At 43.7% G+C, this 22,574-nt stretch overlaps 1 protein-coding gene across 7 annotated transcripts in view; it reads left to right on the top strand.

The window, feature by feature from the left end:
• rapgef6 (Rap guanine nucleotide exchange factor (GEF) 6) overlaps window positions 1-22,045 on the top strand; it is a 133,170-nt gene extending 111,125 nt beyond the window's left edge. For 4 of the 7 annotated variants that reach the window (XM_040032255.1, XM_040032250.1, XM_040032251.1 and 1 more), the window contains 15 exons: window positions 640-654; window positions 3,802-4,042; window positions 6,886-7,053; window positions 7,411-7,626; window positions 9,735-9,946; window positions 10,426-10,549; window positions 11,475-11,498; window positions 12,744-12,964; window positions 13,916-14,089; window positions 14,411-14,557; window positions 14,748-14,864; window positions 16,427-16,691; window positions 19,127-19,656; window positions 20,550-20,906; window positions 21,029-22,045. In XM_040032255.1, the coding sequence (XP_039888189.1) occupies window positions 640-654; window positions 3,802-4,042; window positions 6,886-7,053; window positions 7,411-7,626; window positions 9,735-9,946; window positions 10,426-10,549; window positions 11,475-11,498; window positions 12,744-12,964; window positions 13,916-14,089; window positions 14,411-14,557; window positions 14,748-14,864; window positions 16,427-16,691; window positions 19,127-19,656; window positions 20,550-20,906; window positions 21,029-21,051 (2,834 nt within the window). In that variant the 3' untranslated portion in view covers window positions 21,052-22,045. The remainder of the gene's footprint in view (window positions 1-639; window positions 655-3,801; window positions 4,043-6,885; window positions 7,054-7,410; window positions 7,627-9,734; window positions 9,947-10,425; window positions 10,550-11,474; window positions 11,499-12,743; window positions 12,965-13,915; window positions 14,090-14,410; window positions 14,558-14,747; window positions 14,865-16,426; window positions 16,692-19,126; window positions 19,657-20,549; window positions 20,907-21,028) is intronic. The other 3 variants (XM_040032252.1, XM_040032254.1, XM_040032253.1) reach the window with 2 other exon arrangements.
• Window positions 22,046-22,574: the final 529 nt, after the last annotated feature.

The following is a 22,574-nucleotide window of genomic DNA, read 5'->3' on the forward strand; positions in this document are numbered from 1 at the left end:
TCAACGCTTAGTTAGGGAACAAAAGCAGGCAATAATCATAATGGAGATGAACTACAGCCCTGCTTTTACCAGGTATTTGTGTGACTTTTGCCACACTTTATGTTGCCCATACATTCCTGCTTCAGCCATCACAGGCTGAATCGGTTAGAGAGGCAGAGCCTGAATTGCTTTAGAAGTAGAGTACGAGTGTTTTCTCTGGAGGCTGCTGCTTTATGTCTTGTCTCATTTCGCAAAGTGGCATTGTGTCTGCGTGTCTGATGTACAACTCTGCGTGAAGCTAAACCCACAGATGCTCACTCGCTTCTGTGTCTTTTTGCCACTGTCGCTCTCTCTTTTTCTTTTTTTCCCTCCGCTTCTTCAGTCCTTTACTGTCTCTCTCTCCTCTCGCGCGTCTCTTGCTGTGATTTTAAACAGATGTTCTGGTGTCGACATGTTGAGTCATACTCTGCCTCTCTGGTTTCCCATAAGCAGATTCAGGATACACTAGAAACTCAGCTGGTCTTCCCTCCTTTTCGTTTTTCTTTTTTTCTTCTTCATCTCTCATAATGTTTCCAACTGCTGTGTCTCTTTGTGCTCCTCCCACACTCTCTTGTGCTTGTAATTACTTGTGTTTTCTCTTTTTCCTCTCTGCTTGCCAAGCTTTGGGACTCTACTGTAAGTATAAGGATTTTTCATTGCCACTGTTGGATAGCCCACCACACACACACACACACACACACACACACACGCACACGCGTCTTTGTATCCATGAATGGCGCTCTTCAGGCTCTGGACCCTGTTGCATGTTGCTGCTTCTTCTTCTTTCGGTTTGTTGTTGTGAAACCTTCCGAGTGTCTGAGGAAGGACATGTCAGTCTGTTTTTAAGCAGTTACCTTTGAGGTGAAGGACGCATGTTCGTAAGATTGATTTTTCTGTTTGTAAACACGGATACTGATATTCAGCCTTAATGAGAAATGCTGGCCCCAGTTGACAGAGCTCTTGGTTTAAATCCAAAACCAAATAGTCAAATTGTTGAACAGCAAAAAATAAGAGGTGTATGATTGGGAGGATATTTGGGCATAAAACAGTTGTGTTTGACCTTAGCTAGTCCGCTCTCCTCTCAGGAACCTGAGCAATCTTGGCAAATTTTCTTCTGCTATCTTGTGATTTATGACTTCCGACTGTATGATGGAGGGACTTGGAAAAGCTTTGGCAAACAGTAGAAAGGAGGCTGAAGAGGAGGAGGAGGAGCAGACTTGCTGGAAGTGTGCAGCCTTTGTTAGCGCTGTGTTTGCAAAATCCCACGCCTTTCCTTCTTGTGTAGAAAGCCTCTTTGGCTTCTTGCTGTTTATGTAAATGAACAATACTTTATTAAAGATGGTAATTGATTGGATGTCCGGCCGGGTGGGCACTATTGTCCTCCTGTGTGGCAGTCCAGGTCATAGCTCATCAAGAGGATTAAACACGATTAGGCCCCCTGGATATGATAGCCAGCAATTTATCTGAAGGCTTTCCACACTCTAATCACAAATTACAGCTAATGAGACACAAAGCATTTAGCCTCCAGTCAGCCTTCTCTCAACACCCTGCTGCACATAAACAGAGAAGCTCTCTTCTGCTGCAGCACCACAGAGGGAGGAGGAAAAGCTGCACTTTAAAACTCTCTAATGCGGTCTTTGCCAGCAGAGCGTCAGCATACATAGCTCCATCTTCAGCATAAAAGTCAGCAAGCATCTGAATGAGTATAAAAGTGTCTATGTATGTGTTTGCACTTAATGAACACACAGTCAGTAAAGAGGTCAAGAAGGGGTGCTAACATCAAAACATTAATATGTCGATACGGTTCAATGGAAAATAACAACAACAACAAAAGCTGGCTAAAAATCTGTGAAACAGTGCAGGGAAACATCTGGAACCCGTTTTCAAATTAAGCAATGATTCATGAATAGACTATAAATAAGCACTCGATGTGTACAAGTAACGCTCGGTGGCAGGTACAGTTCAGCCGAATCAGCAAGTAGAAATGACAGGAAATAGAAAAGAATTGGTCGCTTTTAGAAACAAAAGTGGCGACAAAAGACAAAACAAACAAAAAAGAAAAATGACTTATGCTTATCAAAATGCTGCGCATAAATTAAACTTAAGAAGCGGGAACTAAATCCCTCAGCGTAAACCCACCGTGACTGCGACCACAGCATTGCATCAGATGCATACAGAGAACCGACTTTTTATGTTGAATTTGGAGCTCTGAATCCAAACTGACTTGTGTACAGATAACAGCTTTCGCCATTCACACGCACTCGCAGCCACAGACCGATCAGATATCCATGCAAATAAGGGCAGGCTTTGTGTTTTGCCCTGTACCTGCTTGATAAACAAAAAGAAGCCGGTGTGTGTCTGTGTATGTGTGCATGAGAAAGTCATAAAGTCATCGCTCACGATCCCGTCTGTTTCCAGCAAGGTAAAACGCAAAGATTGCGTGAACCCTCGCACGCTGAGGTTCATGTTGCAGCTGTGTGATAGCTTCATCTGGTTGTCGGACTCTCTTCCCAGTTGTCACTGTGCAGCGTTCATAATTCATTCTTTTAAAGCTCTTTACCCGCCTGTGGCTAATGGGCCGTACCCTCTTCCTTACTCAAACACGGGGATCTTTAATGCAGGATTTCACTCAGGGGGAACATTTCCATTATTTAACACACACAGCACGCCATGTAAGTCGCGTGCAGCTGCGTGCAGCCTCGGGAATCTGTTGCAATCACCAACATTCAAAGCCTTTATAATGGACTATTTAACAACAAATAACAGTGGCTTCATCTTTTACTTCACGTAAGATGTTTCTATAAACCATTTAGGTTTAAATAATAAATTACTGGATTTTCAGTCTTATGCTTTTACAACAACAGTGATCTAATATTACAGAGTTCTGTCATGCTGTGGGAAATAGAGTGCTAAGGTGAAGACGCTTAACCCAGAAAATATGACAATATGATGCTAAGAACAAACTTACTAGCAGGACACATCACAGAGATAAATTCAGAGATGATTCAAGATGAATATGTGCATATCCAAGGTCAATGCAGGGCTGCCTGAGCCCAATATATCTGCCAAGAAGTGAAAGTCTTCTGCTTGCATTTCTGCTACCCTTGCATGCATGTTTTTCCATATGCTTTGTCGTCTTCTTTTTATTCCCGTCTGTTGTTCACTTTTTAAGTGTTATTTGAGGCTGTGTTTCAAATAGACTGTAGTCTACATGTTTTAAAGACAGCATGTGACTCTTATGTTATTTGTTTTTGATGAACAGAGTCAGAATAAATGTGTTATGTGCTAAAGTATCTGCCTTTGTGCGCTGTCAGAGAGCCCTGTGACATACTGTAACATTAAAAGCACGGTCACATCAACCCTTATCCCTTTTAGATTTCACCACAATGGGTTTTTCATCCGGTCTTCCTCCCCTCACCACCAACAGGTTGCAGCAGATGGCTGTCCCTGTCTGTTTTGTTCTGCTGGAGGCTTCTTCCTGTTAAAAGGGAGTTTTTCCTTCCCACTGTTGTCAAGTGCTTGTTCATAGAAGAACATTGTATTGTAATGTTCATGCTCCTTGAGGCGAATGTTGTTGTGATTTGGGGCGATACATAAAATTGAATTCAGATTTTACACTCAAGGTGTTTAGGCAGAAGAGTTGGTCTCTTCTGGAAGTTTCTTGCAGAGTCTTTCCAACTTAAACTTGTTAATAAATAAAGTAATTTCCTGTCTTTACTGGCCAAGCCGACTTTTTCCAAAACATCACACAATTCGTCTGTTTCCTTTCTCTTCCACTCTTAGACATCCCAGACCAGGTAATTCGAGTGTTCAAGGCCGACCAGCAGAGCTGCTACATAATCATCAGTAAGGACACTACTGCCAAGGATGTCGTCGCGCACACTGTCAATGAGTTTGGACTCGTCGCGCCACCCGAGACCTACTCCCTGTGCGAGGTATCAATTAGCCCAGAGGGAGTCATAAAACAGCGCCGTCTGCCTGATCAGCTCTCTAAACTGGCTGATCGAATTCAGCTTAATGGAAGGTAAGAATCACAACTGTTACACTGGTGTTGATTGTTGTGGAAAAATCTAATACTCGGTCTGCATTTGTGTTTTATGACCCGTTTGATCCATCCCATCTTACATAATGGTTATCAGTGGTATTTTCTTATACGCAACTTCAGCAGCTGAGTGCTTTTCTCTCTCTGCAACATGAAGTACACAAACACAACCCAGAATAAAGCCGGAAACAACACTTGCAGGTCCAGGAAGTTTGTTGTTGTCAAAAACAAAAAGGATATCTACTTAAATCTTGAATTATCCTGCCTGTAGTTATTGGACTCAAAAACCAGAATGCTGAAACTGAGGGATTTCTGGTTTCCAGTTTGTGAATGTTCACACATTTCTCACTGTTTTTTACAGCTGCACCAATTATTATCCTCTCAAATAATTTCTAGGCTTGTTAAGTACAACGATTTAATCCATCGAGTGTCACATGTTTTCCAAATCAGCACTGAGAAAAAGCTTGAATGTTCTACTAAAGCAGTACTTCTCAGTCCTGCTCTTGGAGATACGGGGTAGTATTTTTGTGATGTAGTTAATTCACTTAACACGGCCTGGCGTGGATGACTTGAACAACAGTTTCAACAGTAGTGATATGCAACACACCCAAAGAGTCGAGGCTTTTCCTTTTTCTGGAGAAAATGGCAACTTTTCCACTTATTTGAAGAAGCTTCAACATCATTTTGTTGATGCTGCGTCTTCTTTCTTTTACCGAGTATATTTTTGTGTCTGTGTAGGTTTTTTTTCCCCCCCCCAATTTGTTGTTGTTTTGTATCACAGTTCTGTGCTAGTCATTTTCCCTTTTAAGATGAAATTAAGACGTGAAGGATTATTGGACTGCAGCCGTCACGTCTACCCTGAAGTGACTTTCTCCACAGTTTTCTCCCTCTTCTCTACTCGTCTCCTGTGGTCCCTCATTGGTCTCCTCCCAGCTAGCCTAGCATGAATTTTTCATCCTCTGTCAGGGGCGGAGGCCCCTGCAGACAGCATGCCGCGGCTGGAATTATTCATACGCACACTCGCACGCACATACAGACACATAGCAAGATATAGGCATGTAGCTGTGCAGGTATAGACCTTTTTTTATGCTGGTTAAACAGCTGAAATCGAATATATATATGTGTGTGTATATAATCTCTTATGCTTTCCTGTTTCTTGAGGAAATCTTTTCCCTGTACTTGCTATTCCTGTAATGCTTGGCTGTATTTTTTTCAACCTGTATACATATGTAAGAGGGCAATCGGCGGTCCACATTGCAGTACTTTCTATCTGGAGCAGTATCTCCACCCGGGTCCTCTGTCACCATATCTCACCTCCTCCGTCTCTTCCTCTCTGCAGCTGCTGATTGACAGCAGGTCCAAGGGAAAAGGGGGGGGGGATCCAGGCTAAGCCAACACAAAGCCTTAATCATGCTGCCAAAATATACATATAGATGTGTCGAGGGGATCTTGAGCGCTTAAGCACAGATCGCACACCCAAACACTGCCCGTAGCTGTTTACGATGGCTTGGTTCCAGTGACGTTCCCTCTCCCAGTTCTATTAAGCAGCACTTTGTCCATCATTAATTTAGACTCCTCTCCTCTCTTCCCCTTAAGTACCCTGCTCATCTCCTTCCCCTCACTCCTTTCCTCCCATCTTCTTGTCCCTTTCTCTCCTCTGACATCATTTAGTCCCGCGTCCTCTCCTTCACTCCTCTCGTCCCTTCTCGTCTCCTTTCATCTGGACTTCCTTTTACTCCTCTCCCTTCGTGTTCCTCTTCCTCTCTCTTCTTTCATCTGTGCTCGTTCCGACTCCTCTCTCGCTTTATATCGTCTTTGCTCCTCTAATGCCTCCTTCTGTTTCAGAGGCATTACACAAGTGCTTTATCTTATCACCTCCTCTGCGTTTTCAGCGTGTGCAGATTCTCATAAATGATTAGATTCCTAAAATGTCTTGAATCTAAATATGTTGAGGGAGTTTTTCTCTGTCTTCTAAATGTGAAACAGGTCTCATGTTTTATCCTAAATATAAATTCAGCTTGATCTCACAGCCTGAGCTTGTCTGACAGAGTAATTGAGCGTGGTTTAGAGGTACATCCATGCCAACACTTTACCCCTGAGGGTTGCCCTCTCTTGGCCTATAATGCTCTGATTTGTGGTTCAGCATTCCTAGATGACCACATTACAGCTCCATTAGCGTGAAATAGTCTCCCAGAAAACATTTAGAGACTAATCTTAAGGCTCCTGTTTGCTCTTACTCAGGCACCTGTCATTTTTTTTTTAACCTCTCTTTGCCAAGAGCCCTGCTTTCGCTCTTTCTCTCCCCTTCTTTACCTTTAGATGTAAAATATGTACATAATCTGTCAGCAGCATCAGCATCAGAGCATTTTTTTTTGCCTTTTCCTGAAACTAATTTCTGCTCTCAGAGAGAAAATTTTCCCATTTAAAAATGAAATAAGACTGAAAGGAACATTTAATTTATCAGGTCCAGAAAGTTTTATCAGCCTGGAAAAATGGATCTTGTCCACCCACTTGTCTGCCTATATTAAAGCTGAGGGAACTGCAGTCTAGTGCATACTATGCTAAGTAAGCTGTCATCAATAAAGTGTTTTGCATCATGCATTTCTAGCACCAAATATAATTACCGTCAGTTAATTTCTCTCCAGGTTTTTAGATTCAGAGGCTGAAACTTAACTCCTCTTTTCTTTTTTGTTTCTCACGTGTAACGCAGCTTTTGAAATCTGGTGAATTCGTTACGGAAGTCTGGGAACATTAAGAAATATTTTAATAAAATAACAAAGTTATTCTTAGACTTATCCATCTTCCACCTGCTCCCTCTTCTTTAGGTATTACCTGAAGAACAACATGGAGACGGAGACGTTGTGTTCAGACGAGGACGCCCAGGATCTCCTCAGAGAAAGTCAAATCTCACTTCTGCAGCTGAGCACCATGGAGGTTGCAGCCCAGCTCTCCATGAGAGACTTTGAGCTCTTCAGGAACATCGAGTCCACAGAGTATGTAGATTTTAATTTAGCAGCAGTTCAAAAAAACAACTGCTGGATGGAATATTGCCTCATCAGAAATGGTCTTAGTGGAGGGGTGGCTGTCAAGAAGCCATTCGTCTAGAAACGTGGTGGAAGCTCTCTCGTGGCCTGAGGCTTTCAGCCATTGGTGTGGAAATCTTGTTAAAATTGATGGAATTATGAACCCAGAAAGTGCCGGATAGGTTGTTGAAGCATATTACTAGAGGATATCCATATTTTTTATGATTGAATATTAGTTACAGTAACAGTTTTTTGACATACCATTTGTTGAAATGATAATATCCTGCCTTTTAACCCAGTTTTGAACCCTTCTGTCACGTGTTTCAGGTACGTGGATGACTTGTTTAAACTAGACTCCTCTGTGGGAAGTGGCAATCTGAAACAGTTTGAGGAGGTGATAAACCAGGAGACCTTCTGGGTGGCCACAGAGATCTTGAAGGAGCCCAACACTCTGAAAAGGATGAAAACCATCAAACACTTCATCAAGATCGCCCTTCACTGCAGAGAGTGCAAGAACTTCAACTCCATGTTCGCTATTATCAGGTTGGCTCAGTGTAGCACCTCCCCTCGACTGTTTGTGTCCTTCATTCTGCATTTACTCCATCTCTGCTGGCAGATGAGCTTTGATGGTGGGTCTCCATTCACCACATCGTCAGGAGAACCAGTCCAACCCCCTCCCCTCTTCCCCTTCTGTTCCTTCCTGTAATCAGCCCTGATTCTCCCAGAGCGCACAGAAACTGCACAGCATTTAAAACAAGTCTCACAGCAGTAGTTATGCTTATTGTCTGCTACAATGATTGAGTCCCTGTGGCCTTTGTGGTTTGGCTGTAGCTGAGCTTTTATGGAGTATTAAACATAGCGTCAGTGTATTTTAGTTTAAGGATGCACGTAAATTAAAATCCGCCAGTATTTTCATGTTTAAGCATCTTAGCTTCTGCACAGAAGCTTGTTTGTGTGGGATTTATCCTTAATGTTTTTAACTAAGATCTAATAAGAACTTTCAGGTTAAAACACAAGCCTAAGGTCCATGAAAATAATGACATTTATTCAAAGAAAATGCAGTCCCACATAATGTGTTTACCCTCTTAAAGATGCACAGGACTGTCTGTTTCTCCATGATCAGAAAATCGCAGTGGCCACCCCAGAGCATTTACTATTGTAGATTTAATTTCCTCCCAGCCCCGGAGGATCTGGTGTCATATGGCTGAAAAATGTGCCCGTTTAACATTCTGCAGCGTTTGTTTCCTGGAACATTTTGGATTTCTCCGTATTTTTTTCGAATTTCTGAGTTTCCTTTTCATGCAGATGACACCATTTGATGCTTAAGCATTTTCAACTCTAAGACCAATTCATTGTTTCAAGATTTCCCAAAATGCTCCTGCTCATTTTAATCTGGTTTTACTCGTCCCCTGTTCATTCCCAAGAGAAGACAAGTCATTTTGGGGAGTTACATCAAGCATTTATTTTTAAAAATCTGCCAAATCACACATGCAGAGCTACATGATGTGGCAACTCCTTGCAATTAAGGGAGCAGCGGAAAATAGCTTCCTTTACTAAGATAAGAAAGGAGGCAAAAAAAGTGGGCATCACGGTGTCTTCACTGTCACACTGTGTCCGAACCAGCAGGTGAAATGACACCTGACCACTCCAAATTCTCACTCCATGTTGGTTTTATAGTCAAAGTCCTTTTTTAGCTTTGAAACTTTCAAACAAGCACACTGCGGCGTGAAACAGTAAACAACGTGATAAATAATAAGAGGAACTGCCTGCATTGTTAATGTGGCATAAATTTAAATATAAGTGCAGGAAGAAGTTGCACTGAGCTCAGTACTGATGTAGATGCCGCATAAATTTGATGACTTGAACTAAATACGTTTTTTTGCTCTGTGTTCCTGTGCTAAGAATAAATGTTAGCACCCTTCTTATACAGCAGTACGCTGCCTGCTCAGTGTGACGAGCAGCACCCGTGTCCACTCCCTGATCTGGACTCGTGTTAAAAGAGCTCAGCCGTATGGAGATGCTCTGTTTGCCGCTGTAAAAGGCGCTTTAAAGCCCAAGTGCCTGACCTTCTCGCCCCTTTACATTCCTGCTCACAGCAGGGCGTCTGCACACATACGGATGCACAACCTGCCTGCTGACAGGGGCACGGCGGTGGTGGCGGCTGCTGCCATGTGCAAATAGCAAAAAAGGGGAAGGTGTTAGACATGCAGGATTGTGAAATATGGAGAAAGCCAAGCCATCTGTCCAGTAGTGTAGTGTTTGAGTCACATGATCTAGTATGACAAAGAGAACTGTGCCAGCTGCATGAACAAATCAATGTAAGAGGAGAGAAGAAAAGAAATGCTGTGTCATTCATTGTTATTAGCTGTCTGTTCAGAGCTGACATCACCTCATGGGGTTTTCAGCTGTGGGAAAAGATGACCCCACTCACTGAAGTTAGTTAGCTCAAAGAGTAGGAACTGTACAGCATGAAACATTCACATTAAACCTAACCTCCTTTCCTTTTCTTCTCTACCCTTGTTTCATCTATTCCTCGTTTTTACCTCTACCCTCTTCCCCCACCCTCCTTCTGTCTGCCGTAACCTATTTATCTCTGCCTCGATCCCTCTCTTCCCCCCGCCCTCTTTGCACCTCTTTCCTCTCTCGCGCAGCGGACTGAACCTGGCACCGGTGGCTCGACTGCGGAGTTCCTGGGAAAAATTGCCCAGTAAGTACGAGAAGCTCTTTGGGGACCTGCAAGATCTCTTCGACCCATCCAGGAACATGGCCAAGTACCGAAACGTGCTGAGCAGCCAGAGCATGCAGCCGCCCATCATCCCGCTGTTCCCAGTGGTCAAGAAGGACCTCACCTTCTTACATGAAGGTAGAAGACTTTGTGTGCCTTCTCAGATGATCTACTTGCATCCTCACTCTTGTGTTTCTTAAATACGCTACAAGACTGTTTCAGTTTCTTGAAGTTTAATTTAATCTCCCAGCTTCCTCTATGTTGTGCCAAAGGTCATGTCACACTCACTGACGAGGTTTACTTCTGCTATAGGCTTCCTCTTCTTTCGTTTTTTTTTTTTTTTTCACCTAAAAGCTGGCCCGACGTCTACTCAAAGGCTCCTTCTTAAAAGTGTTTGTGTAAAATGAAAAGTTGCCCTCGTTGTGTCCTCAAATTAAGCAGTGTGGCTAATGATAGCAAAAAAATACATAGAGGGAATTTCAGGTTTTACTTTTAAAATGTGATATGGAAAAAGTGTTGCATATCAGTTGCTACAAATGTCCATAACGTCAATCATTTCCTTCCACCACACTGCTGACGGGCGACTTCTCACTTTCTACTTCTGTTTGTCGTCTCAGGCAATGACTCAAGTGTTGATGGCCTTGTGAACTTTGAGAAGCTGAGGATGATCGCGAAGGAGATCAGACATGTGGTGCGGATGACCTCAGCCAACATGGACCCTGCCCTCATGTTTAGGCAAAGGTCGGTTGGTTTGACACTGCAGCACGATTAACCATTTAAACCGGTTTTAGGAGCAAAGTGATGAAATGACAAGGCTGTTAGTGCAGATTTATATGTATTTGCATATGGCATTATACATTATATTGTAGAATTTCTTACTTAGACAACGTCCTCATCGGGGGAGCATATGATTGAATTTTGTATTTGCAAAAAAGCATCCTAGTGCACAATAACAAGCTAAACTGCTTGTTATTGTGAATCCACAACTTCCCTCATATTTCTTCAAAACTTGAAGCAGAAGCGTGTAAAAAGACTTTCCCACCGAAGGCTACAATGTTGGCAAAAAGGGAACCGCACCACCATACTTCCACCAGCCAACCTTGATCCTTCACCCAACAGGATCAGGCTCGCACTGAAGGTCTGGTTCAATCAATTCCCGTTCACTTCCTGTTCAGTTCATGGCTCTCTGTGTTTGGATTGCATTCCTCTGCTGGAATGTAAGAACACAATGAATGGACTGAATGGAAATGAAGGTAGAATTGATGCCAGCCGCATTGTGTAGTTATTATCACTCGGTTTGTGTGTGTGTGTGTGTTTAATCACAGTCTGTCACTGCTACGGTGCATGACTGCCCCCTGCAGACACTCCCTTCATACTGCAAACCCAAAATATAGAGCAAACTTCAGTTCTATACACAAGTCACATATTTAAAAAAAACACAACACAATGTGCCAAATGCATCATATACGAAGTCATAACACACACTCTTCAGGTTGACTTGGGGAGATGTCCACTGTTTGGTGTCCTCCCATCTCCGGTCATTTCCTGTTTGTTTGTTTGTTTGTGTTTTGCGGCATGACCTCTACATAGTCTTGTCTCCTCCTCTCCCCTGACCCCTGAACTTGTCTTTGAGTCACGCTTCAATCTTCACGCCTCTTGCTTGCAGGAAGAAGAGGTGGAAGAGTTTAGGGTAAGTTTGTCCTGCGTACCAGATTCATCCTGTTTCGGTCTGGCCCGGCAAAAGTTTGAATCCTCCCTGCATCCCTGTCATCATAAACTCTGCATGTCTCGCCATGCTTTATATGAGCGTTCATGTGTCTGCCTGTGCTTGTTCATGATTAACCCTTCTGTTTGCATCACACGAACCACACTAAAGTCCCTTATTGACCCATTAATTGTCTACCCTACTGACGAGAGTGTATGTTGAGTCATATAGTAGCTTGAAATGGTGCAGAGCGTTTCTTAACACAATCCCAGCTACCAGTGAAAATTGGCTAAATGATGAATTGCTGCTATTCAACTGCAGATTCAAGTTTAAGTGGAATATAAGTAGATAGTTATAATGCAAAGCTTCTTGTCTGGAAACAGCAGGAGAGTAATTAGACCTCATTGTTCCATTAAGTTCCTGTCCTGCAGTATTCATTTATATCTGATTGTCTTCATCAGCAGGTGAAGTTTGTTCAGTAACATTTCCATAACAATGCACAACGGCTGAAATGAACTGGAAAAAACTGCTACGCTTCCATAGCAACTACAAACTCCGTCTGCTGATGTTGCTCTTGTAGTACGATTGGAAACGCAACAAAATAGCACTTAAGGGTGGATCAGTTTATCACCTACCTCAGCTCACAATCCTGTAGAACGAACTCCACCTCGCTGCAAAAAAAGGCAACGTAAAACGCACCAGTGTGTATTTTAGTGATACTATTTGACTCAGGTTTGGCGTTTGTTCATATCTGCATCATGGCATAATATTCCCAGTATCGAATATTGTGCGTTGTTTGTTTCTTAACCCTTTTTGCCTCCATCTGACAAAATGTTCTGCTGTTCTGTACTGTGATAGCATGGCACACCAGGGAGTGCTGCCTCCCTCCCAGTTGCATGGTCCTTTTTTTTAAAATGCTATGCTCCAAAACGGAGGCAGATGTACAGATTTTGTAGTAAAAGCTGTATTTGATAAGACGGAAGACCTTCGTGTTTTATTGGTGATTAAATTGACTGTGTTGCATTTTTTTCCTCCATGCCCTTTTTCTTCTCTTACACATTTATCTTCCTTTCCTTCTTTCTGTTCTTTGCGGCTCCATCCTCCTCCACCTTTTCTGTTACTTCTGTTCAATTTAACACACTTCTTCCATCTCTTCTTCCTCTCACTGTCTTTATTATTACTCTACCTTTTCTTCCTTCCTCTTCCTGCCTCTCTGCTATCACCTTTTAGGTCTTTGAGTCAGGGCAGCACTAATTCCAATATGCTAGACGTGCAAGGCGGAGCGCACAAGAAGAGAGTACGCCGAAGCTCGCTCCTCAATGCTAAGAAGCTGTACGAAGACGCTCAGATGGCCAGAAAGGTGAAGCAGTACCTCTCTAACCTCACAGTGGAGACGGATGAGGAGAAACACCAGATCATGTCCCTGCAGTGCGAGCCGTCTTACAACACTTGTAAGTAAATCAGAAACTAAGAGGGATTCGCTATTTGGGTTTTTTGATTTAATTAGAAAAAGTCTTTAGGGTGCTATTATCCCAGCAAGCATGCCCATGCAGATTCACAGGGGCTGCGTGGGCAGGGCAAACGTACACTTTTCCCATGGAGGCCCAAGTGAGTGTACCCACGCGGGGCCCACAGCAGTTTTGTGCTTTGGGGTCCCAAAAGGGAACTCTGTGGGCAACCAATAGCTGTCTTACCCACAGGAAACTCTCGCTGGCCCCGCCTGTGGGTCAACCTCGCATCCCTGCACTAGATAACTGTGGCTTTGCTCTGTACACACACCCCCACAGTTTACCCACAGCTATCCACTGTGGACCCACATAGCTGGCTCAACAAGGAAAAGCCATACAGGGAGATGTGACTAGTGTGGAGAAGATTAATACATGTTTTATTACACTGTTAGATATGTGAGGCTCAGTGAAGTTTAAAACAGACTTGTTCGATGGGATTTGAGTTTATTCAAGCGAATGGCACTTTCAGCCTTTTATGCACTACGTGCAGCTCATTGGTCAAGCCGGCGACCTACACGCTGAAAGGCAGCAGGGGCTCGGGTTTGATTTCGCCCTGGACCGTTTCCTGTATCTCCCTGCCTCTCGCTTTCTCCCTACTTTACTGTTTACTCTCCACCACTGTCCTGTTCAATAATATAAAAAATAAATAAATAAAAATAGATGTATTGCACTGCCATCTAGTGGATTTTGGTAATGTTGTCAAAAGTAGCAGGATTATTGGTTAGTATCATCGATTTTTGTACTTTTCTTGGTATAGGTAACTAAAGGTTCAAACAAAAAGCCCACATCAGATGTTGATCTAAACATCATTATTGCTTTATTACACTGGCTTCATGTTGGATGCAGTTTTGCCTGTTTATAACATTATTTTTTGTCACCTTCTTGCGATTTTAGTGTCTAAGAATTTGAATGAGAGGCGATCCACTAAGTCGGATATGTCTCCAGTCTCGCTGCGGTCAACTCTGCCCTCCGGAAAAACACAAAACAGGGTGTCACAAGTCCTACAGGTCCAGGTCCCACTGAACCCTCTACGAAAGAAGAGCACTGCCAAGGACATAGCCTCACTTAGTGAGTACACGCCTGTTTTATTTCTCATTAGGCCATGTAATGTAACTTTTTATCATCATGTAGGAACTTTACTTTTCAATAGACTTTTGTGTTTGAAAGATTAATAAGTGACTAGTTTTATGGTTATTGTAAAGTTGCAGTCGTGCACAAAATTCAAAATGATTTCAAACTTGTTTCTGAGAAAACAGTCGGGTTGTCGTCTTATTTATTTAAAGCAAAGACAGAAAGAAATGTTACATTTCTGTGTTCTGTATTATATGAAGTGTAACCGAATCCCTGGTTTGGCGACTTTCGTGACCTTTTATTTTCTCTCTTCCTTAGATTCCAACTCACCTCAGGTGGTTAAGAAACCACCAGTGAACTCGTCAGAGGAGTGGAGCACAAAGAGAACATGTGACGACACGGTTTCCACCATCTCCTCTCTTCACTCGAGCCCCACGGTGTCACCTCAGGGCTCCCCGCGCAAAGGTTTGCAACCAAAACCGTTTCTTGCTTCCTTTTTTTTTTTTTTACCCTGTTTGCTTTTTATCCACTTCAGATAATCTTACTGATTTAAGATATTAGTGTGGTTTGATTAGACTTAACATGCATCAATAATAAAGTTTTAATTTGTGTTTTCTGGGTTTCATCTCTTCTATCGTTGCCTTTTTTTAAATAGTGGGAGGTGTGGCAAAGTCCCAGAACTCCAGCCAGATGAACTTGTCGGGATCTTCATCGTCGCTGACCAGCGAAGCTAGCTCAAAGGCCACCGTCAGTCTGCGCAGCTACGGCATAGGTGGGACCCTCCTCCAAAAGAGGATCCTATTGATGACCAGGCAGAGTAGCCAAGAGAGTTGGAGGGAGAGAGAAAAAGAGGAGAAGATGCAGGAAGAGACAGAGGCAGTTCAGAGAGGCTTGTTCCACTCATCAGAGCAAAGGAAAGGGAGATCCAGGCAGCAGAGCAGCCAGGGTGCACAGGCAGATGCAGGGCTAACGTCACTGAGGGTAAGAGGAGGGAGTCCAGCCCCAAAAAGGAAAAGGATTGATGGAGATCATCCTGCGGTCCAAAGTGACTCTCCATACAGTTTTCCAACTCCATTTTCCCAGTCTCCTTTAATGAGACACACCCCCCCAGAGTCCCCCATAAGGAGGAGGCTAATGTCACCGTTCAGGATACTGAGGAAAAGGAGTCAGTCCAGGGAGAGGCCAGCAGCAGTCAGCCCACACCTGAACAGTAGGGAAGAAACAGCAGAGCGTATGTCCTCCTCACCTCAGGATGAGACACGAGGGCAGACAGAGCAGAGAGCCAGGAGATCAGTCAGCCCTAACCCCTTCCTCTGGCTGTGCAGGGACAGAGACTCCAGGAGAAAGACCCTCTAACAGACATCACGTTGAGACAGTTATAGCAAAAACAGTAAAGAGAAGGGACACAGTGGTATTTGAGAGAGACTTTTGTTGTTGTTGATGATTTGCATTTATTAAGAGTCCATCATATTAAAAAAAAAAAAAAGCATTTTCTTTTTAAAGTACAAGTGTTGCTTGAGAGCTTCAGATCCACCGTGAGTCACAGAGATGTGACGCCTGAGAGTTTTCGCTGTGAATACTTGAAGAAGACGATGCGACACAGATAGGAAAAGAGTACATCTGAGGCTGTAACAGCAGATGGAAAAACATTTCAGTGTGTTCTCGCAACTCTCCCGACATTTTTTATTCATGGGTTAAAGCTATGAATTATTGTGTTAAAGCTGTTTGGATGTCACCGAGCAGCCGACAGTCACGTTTGCCGCTGTGAAACATTCTTCGTTCCCGAATTTGAATTTTAAAATGATTAAATTTATTCTTCGTTTTTGGTTGACAAGTTGTAGGCTCTGTTTTTGGTATATGGATTTCTTCTGTGGCGTGCAGCATTTTAATTGTAATGTTCATTTCGTTTCCCGACAGTCAGTTTATTTGTTTTTTGTGATATAAAGTTTAAACTATGAACCCACCCCCTCCCACAAGTGTGTGTTTCACAGTCATTTCATAGTCTCAGTCTACAAATAACACAAACAACAGCCTCACGCTTTCTGATAGTGTTTGTGATTTCGGCGTCACCGAAATTTAAAGTCGTCTCTTCATAGTTCTATTTTACTCTTTGTCTTCCTCAGGATGCAGTCACTCACTAAAGAGAGCATCATTTGTGTACAGTGCACATTAACACTGCCGTACTTTGGCTGCAGTAATCGTCATTGCAACCCAGTAAAACGATCTGCATTTGTACCACTGCACTCAGCTTTTGTTTAAAAGTCTCTGTTCAGTTTTAATAAAAATTCAGCTTAACCTCCAAAATGTAAATATCTGAAACGCTCCTCTGTCCAGGTTATGCCCTCCTACCGCCCGGTAAAGCTGACAACCTGTCGGACTCGAGTCACAGCGAGATCTCCTCCCGCTCCAGTATCTGTTCGGTCGACTCTGTGCCTGCTCCTGGGCCTGATGACCGATGTAATAGCAGCAACAGGACCTGTATGACTACTACTGCCACTATTGCTACTACAACGTCTCCTGCAATAGCTACTGCGGTTCCTGAGAGCGCAGCAGGAATGCATTCCCACGTAAATGCTGATTACAGTCAGCCCAGCACAAGGTAATTTGGCTTCAGTTTAGTTTGTCTAATCTGTCTGATTAATTCTTTAGATTACATTTAAGAAGTGCTTTTATTTTGATAGGATAGACTGACAAGATAGTTTTTTTTTGTTTTGCACTTTGCATAATACAAGGACTGATTATGATTCCTATCGTATACTGACTGGATGTTTGATAAGGCCTAAGTAACACAGGCCTAGAGACCCGTGAGCAACCCCCCTGGCAATCTCTGGTTGCTAGGGAAACGTGTATATTCTCCAAGTAGTTGCTGGAGGCTGCTGGTAATGGATAGGTCAAATTGGTTGCAAGGAGCTATACGGTGCACCAAAAAACTTCCTTGTCACTGCTTTGGTTGCTAGCAGGTTGCTAGACAAGATGGCAACTTGTCTGCAAACACCCGCCAACTACTTGTTGAGCAGTAGTGAAAACATATTTATTCCTATCAAACTGTGTGTTGCCTGGAATTACAGATGGGTCTCGACGCCTGTGTGACTTGCACGTTGTTCACATTTTGAAGCCTTGGAGTTAGCATTATGGCTATTGCTGTCTCGGTTGTAGTATCTGGGCACAAGACCTAATTCTGGCCAGCTTCATTAGCTGGATGCATCTGTAGATTGTTTGGGTGTTTTGCACAGACACAGAAAGTAACTCACCAAAGCTGTTAGTACAAATAACCACTCAGCACGCCATCTCATTTGCCAGATAATTACCTTAAAAAGCATCAACACCGCGAACATGGTTAAGAGGTCCAGTTCAGTGACTCCAATTAGCTGATGTGAAGCTGAGGAGTCTTGCACACACCACCTGGTACTCAAACAGCCAATGTGCAATAGATAAAACTTGCGGCCTTAATAACATTTTAAATGGGTTATATTTAACCCATTTAAAAAGCATGCGCTCTACATTAGTGATGCACAGAGAACAGTAGCTATAGAGATGAGGCTGTGAGTATGTTTATTCCTGTTCAGTGCTGAGAACTTGTACTCTTTACCCCTTGAAAGCCTACAAGGAGCAACACCTGAAGCTCTTAAGTTCTGAACTGAGAGGTTTCTGTCACATTTCAGGACTTATTAAATGAACAAAATGACCGGGCTTGAATCAGACGTTAGTGAGAGTGGTCTCTGCCTCTTCAGCTACTCTTGGAAAACCCAGAAATGGTTGTCAAACCATATTGATTGAGCTATGCAGAGGCGTCAAAACTCACCATTAAAGGTACAGGGGCGGTCGCTAAATGTCATCTTTATGAGGAAAGAGTTAACATGGGAGTCTACGCCCAAGCTGACTCGCTTTTGGAGCCAGCTTTTTGAACAGGAACATTTTGCACCAGGCGACCAAAATGCAAGCAAATATTTTTATAAGGCACGTGTCAGAAACCTCGCCGTTCGACACACACGCACAGACACACGCTGTCTGCTGCCACCTTTTCAGCAAGCTGGATTCCAATAACGTCCTTCCCTCATTAAACAGGAAGCTCTAAAACACAGCGGGTTTTTATTAGCATCCCACATTTACTGACCTCCTCTCTCCTCCTCTTCTCTATTAACAGCGTATCGGTTTCTACGCGGGCGGCTTTTTAATCTGGCCGAGTTAACAACACGGCTTTTTTTAAATTGTCTGCTGTTTGTTTATTATTCCTCCATGATCAGGCCATTGTGTCTCATAAAGAGGAGACTCAATAACCCGTGTCCCCACTCTGGTAATATATTACCTCGGCAGCCTCGTCGTATAACACGCACCTGTTTTATGAAATATGGCTCGGTTTCATTGAGTGGCTTGTTTTGTCCAGTAAAACAGTGTCAGTGAATGAAAACAAACAAAGTAGGTGAAGAGGAAAAGTTTATGTTTCGCTTTAAGCCAGGCTGCAGGGAAACGTTGTCATATTCTTTGTGATTTTTACGTGTGCAGAATCAAAGCTGATTTTACCGACATCATTATAAAAACAAAGAGTGCGGTTTGTGATCTGTGTAACATTGAACTTCATCCTTTGTCCATTTGTCTTTCGTGCTGGTGATCCTCTGACCGAGGTGCCCTTCAGCAGTGTTTTATGGTTGATGAACCTCCTTTGTCCTCTCCTGTCGCCCCTCCCTTCTTCCCTCTCGCTTTCTTGTCGCTTCATTTCGGTATGACTTACCTCCACCTTTACCACCACTCAACAGTCCTGCGCAACAGACTATATTTTATTGACTATTTTTACACAGGCCGGTTTTTCTACACTGTAGTCGTGATTGCCACGCAGGCGTTCTGCAAATGCGGTTTGAAATGCCAAGTATGCCAAGTTACACATTTTATATAAATGTGTTTTATTATGTAAAATAAGAGAATTTGAACTGGTAATAGGAGGTGGATAGTTACTGTTATTCACAGGGGCACGAAACATCAATCAGAGCTGGTATTTGTGCTGATTTTCATCTGTGTATTACTCTCGTTCATCTATAGCGGTTCCTCGTCAGCTCGGGGATACCCGACGCGAGCCTCCACCTTCACTTCTTCCATCTCGACAGAGGAGCTGACCCACGACCACACCTCTCTGGACTCGGTGGCCGACAGCGGGCGCGGCAGCTGGACGTCCTGCTCCTCCAACTCCCACGACTCCTTCCAGAGCCTCCCCACCTCCTCCTGCCGGCCCTGGGACCACGGCATCCACGGCCACCCGCTTGCTCTGTCCCACTTCAAGCACACGCAGATGACCCGGCCGATAGCGGAGGCCGAGGCCGCCGGGCCCATGTGGGCGAGCGACGGCGGTGCCAGGCAGCACTCCAGAGACTCGAGTTCAGACCTGTCCAATCAGTGCCGGCAGAGCTGGGCGTCGTCCGGCTCGCTCTCGGACACCTACGAGGGGAATTACGGGACGATAAAGCGGCGAAACACCTCGGAGCACCCCTCCTCACCAGCCAAAGAGGAAGGAGGGCAAAGCACAGACCCTGCCTACAAAACGGTGACATCAAGCACAGAGAAGGGCCTGATAGGTGAGGGAACAGCTTGCGAGTTTGATTCCCTGTAAGCACAGCACAGAGTAGCAGTGGTCAGGAGAAAAAGTTGAGAAAAAGAAGAAAATACGCTCTGCCATCCTAGATTTGCTTGTGAGGTTATAGACTTTGATTTTTTTTCCCCCCAAATCTTTCTTGGTGCCAAACCATATTTTGATTTAAGCTCCAGTAAACAGCTTGAATTTGCTGCACTTTGATAAGAATGAGTCCGAGCTCATTCTTATCACTGTTAGCTTTCTATCCTCTCCAGAGTCAATTCCTCTTTTTGGATCTCCTGCTGTGCTAACACGATAGCCGTTTACTATCATAAGGATAGCAAAACGTCTTTTTTAAGCAATTTTTAGGACAGATTTTGAGTCGTTGGTGTGGATTTTAATTGACAGCAACTGTGACAATCGATTAATCGTTCTAGTCGGCCACTCTCGCCTGCATCACCTCAAATGTGAGAATTTGCTATTTCTTTTCTTAGCTCACAATAAATATCAGATCATCACGATGGGCATTTCCACTGTTATAAGAACCAAGCGATTAATCGATTGATCTGGGAATAACCGACAAACTAATCAGTGCTGAAGTCAGTTCTCAGTTGCAGTTCCAGTTCTGTCTGTATTCTGCAGCCATCCATCTCATCTGTTGTGTTTTTCTTTTCATTTTTGACACACTGTGGTGCATGTGTAGCTGCCTGTTGTGTTGGTGACATCGCATTGATTTAATTTTCCCATTATTTTTTTTTTTCTTTTGTTTTTACCCTCTGCACACCCTCCCCCCCTCTCCCTGGCGACCTTTTCGCCTCCTCCTCTCACTCCTCATCCCCCCCTCTTTTCTTCGGTCCATCCCCACCCTTTTTCTTTTTGATCTCCACCTGCATCCAGTGTATTGTGTCACCTCCCCTGCCAAGGATGAGCGTTACCGAGCTCCCCCTCCCACCCCTCCAGGCTACCAGGGCCTGGCCCTGGGGGACCTCGGCCTCGCAGACGGAGTAATAGGTGGGCCAGGAGGGCACGTCCCCAGGCCTCCTCACCTCAAACCTCCGGACTACAGCGTGGCGTTGCAGAGGAGCAAACTCCTGCAGAGCCCCGGAGCTGCCGGCAGTCTGGCTGAGGCACGCAGGCTGGCGGGTAACCTTCACCTTCAACACCAAGACGCACGGACAGCCGGGCCCACGCCGGGCCACTCCAGACCGCCAAGCATCTGCCACCCGCCACAGGATCTGGCTGACAGTGAGGATGGTAGGAAACTAATCAGAATTGATTCTTTTCTGTAGAAAAGAATTGCAAAGACATCATGTGATAGAGAAACTTTAGGCTACCATGTGAACATGAGGTATATATATTTATCTTCTCTTTTCCAGATGAGCAAGTCTCAGCGGTGTAACGGCACAAACCGACGGACCAAGTCGCGTTGATCCGGCTTTGGACTAAGCCAGTCAGCTGGTTGCCGTCAACTGTCAGAGCACATCGTCCGAGCCCCTCCCAAGGCCCCTTGTGACGTCACCGCAGACCACTCGTGAACCTGGCCAGTCACTCAGGTGACCCCTGTCCAACTCCCGGGACTCACACAAGCACCTCTTTTTAAACTCGTTTCAGAAATCAAAAGAAGAAAACAGAGACTTTGGATACTTTTTAAAAACTCTGTACAAAGCAGGAAGGCGCTGTGATGGGATCACGCCGCCGTAGATAGACTTAAAAAAACCTACAAAATAAAAGAAGGAAAGAGTGACAATAAGGACGCATCGTGCGACGAAGTCAGCCTCCTCAGAAACAGACCGTGTACCTCCATTTTGCGCTTCAAGCTCACTTTTTGTGTTGTTGTTGATTTTTTTTCTTTAAATTAAAATCTTGTACAGTGGTTTAGATTATTTTTTTTTTTGTAAAAGTGTTAATTTTTCTTCTTTAAGTTGCATCTCTGAGCTTTTATGCGAGGATGGTGAGGACAAAAAGGGACGGAAAGTAGTCAGCAGCGTCGTGGACAAACATGAACTCACGGGGGTGTTTTTTTTTTTTTTTTTTTGTGGCTCTTCTCATTTTATTTTGACGTTTGCAAGATTGTCGTCCGCTCCAATGGAGATGAATGTGAAACAAAGAGACAAGCTTTGGCACTGATGATATTAATTTACGCATGTGACACCAGATTCCACATGAACAAAGCAAATGCACAGAAAAACCCGAATAAAAATACACAGAACAGTTGCAGTACTTAAACTTCGACTGCATCGGAGGTCAGAAAAGCCCCTCAGGAGCCCGTTACCTTTTTCTTTCCCACGCTCCCTCCTTAGGTGGTGACAAATGAGAAATCAAACCCGCGGAACAACGGAAGGCACGTCTGTTCATGTTTAGCGCTTATTGTAGTTTGCTGAGCTTTACAGGGGGAAAAAAAAGACAAACTGCAGATCTCAGGCAGTTCCCCGTGGCTGCGTGTTGCACTCCCCACCGCCAGCCGCTTCTCTTACTGCTTGTTTAGTCTGTCGCGAGGTACTTTAGCGGCATGCTGCCTCCTGGATGTTCTATAAAAACTGTATCATAACTTGATTCTAATGAGCTGAAGAACAAATGACTTGCTGCTTACCGTAGAATAATAAAAATGTGTTGTTATTTAATTGCAGCAGCTATAATAAAATGATAAATTAGCACTGTGTGGCCACACGATTTGCATGCATATATATATATATATATATATATATATATATATATATATATATATATATATATATATATATATATGCACACACACCAAAATCACGCTGGTGTGCATAAAGACAGTGTTTACACCAGTGCTTACACATTTTGTTTACAGTGTTTATTAGACTAGTTGTCTATTGAATTACAAGCTGAGTGTTAGTGCAAACACTCCAGGTTCGGCCGACCTTGTAAATGTGTTAATAATGCAGCAGGAATATG

Source organism: Simochromis diagramma, unplaced genomic scaffold (assembly GCF_900408965.1).
Source record: "Simochromis diagramma unplaced genomic scaffold, fSimDia1.1 OVJJ01000216.1, whole genome shotgun sequence".
Taxonomy (NCBI): Eukaryota; Metazoa; Chordata; class Actinopteri; order Cichliformes; family Cichlidae; genus Simochromis; species Simochromis diagramma.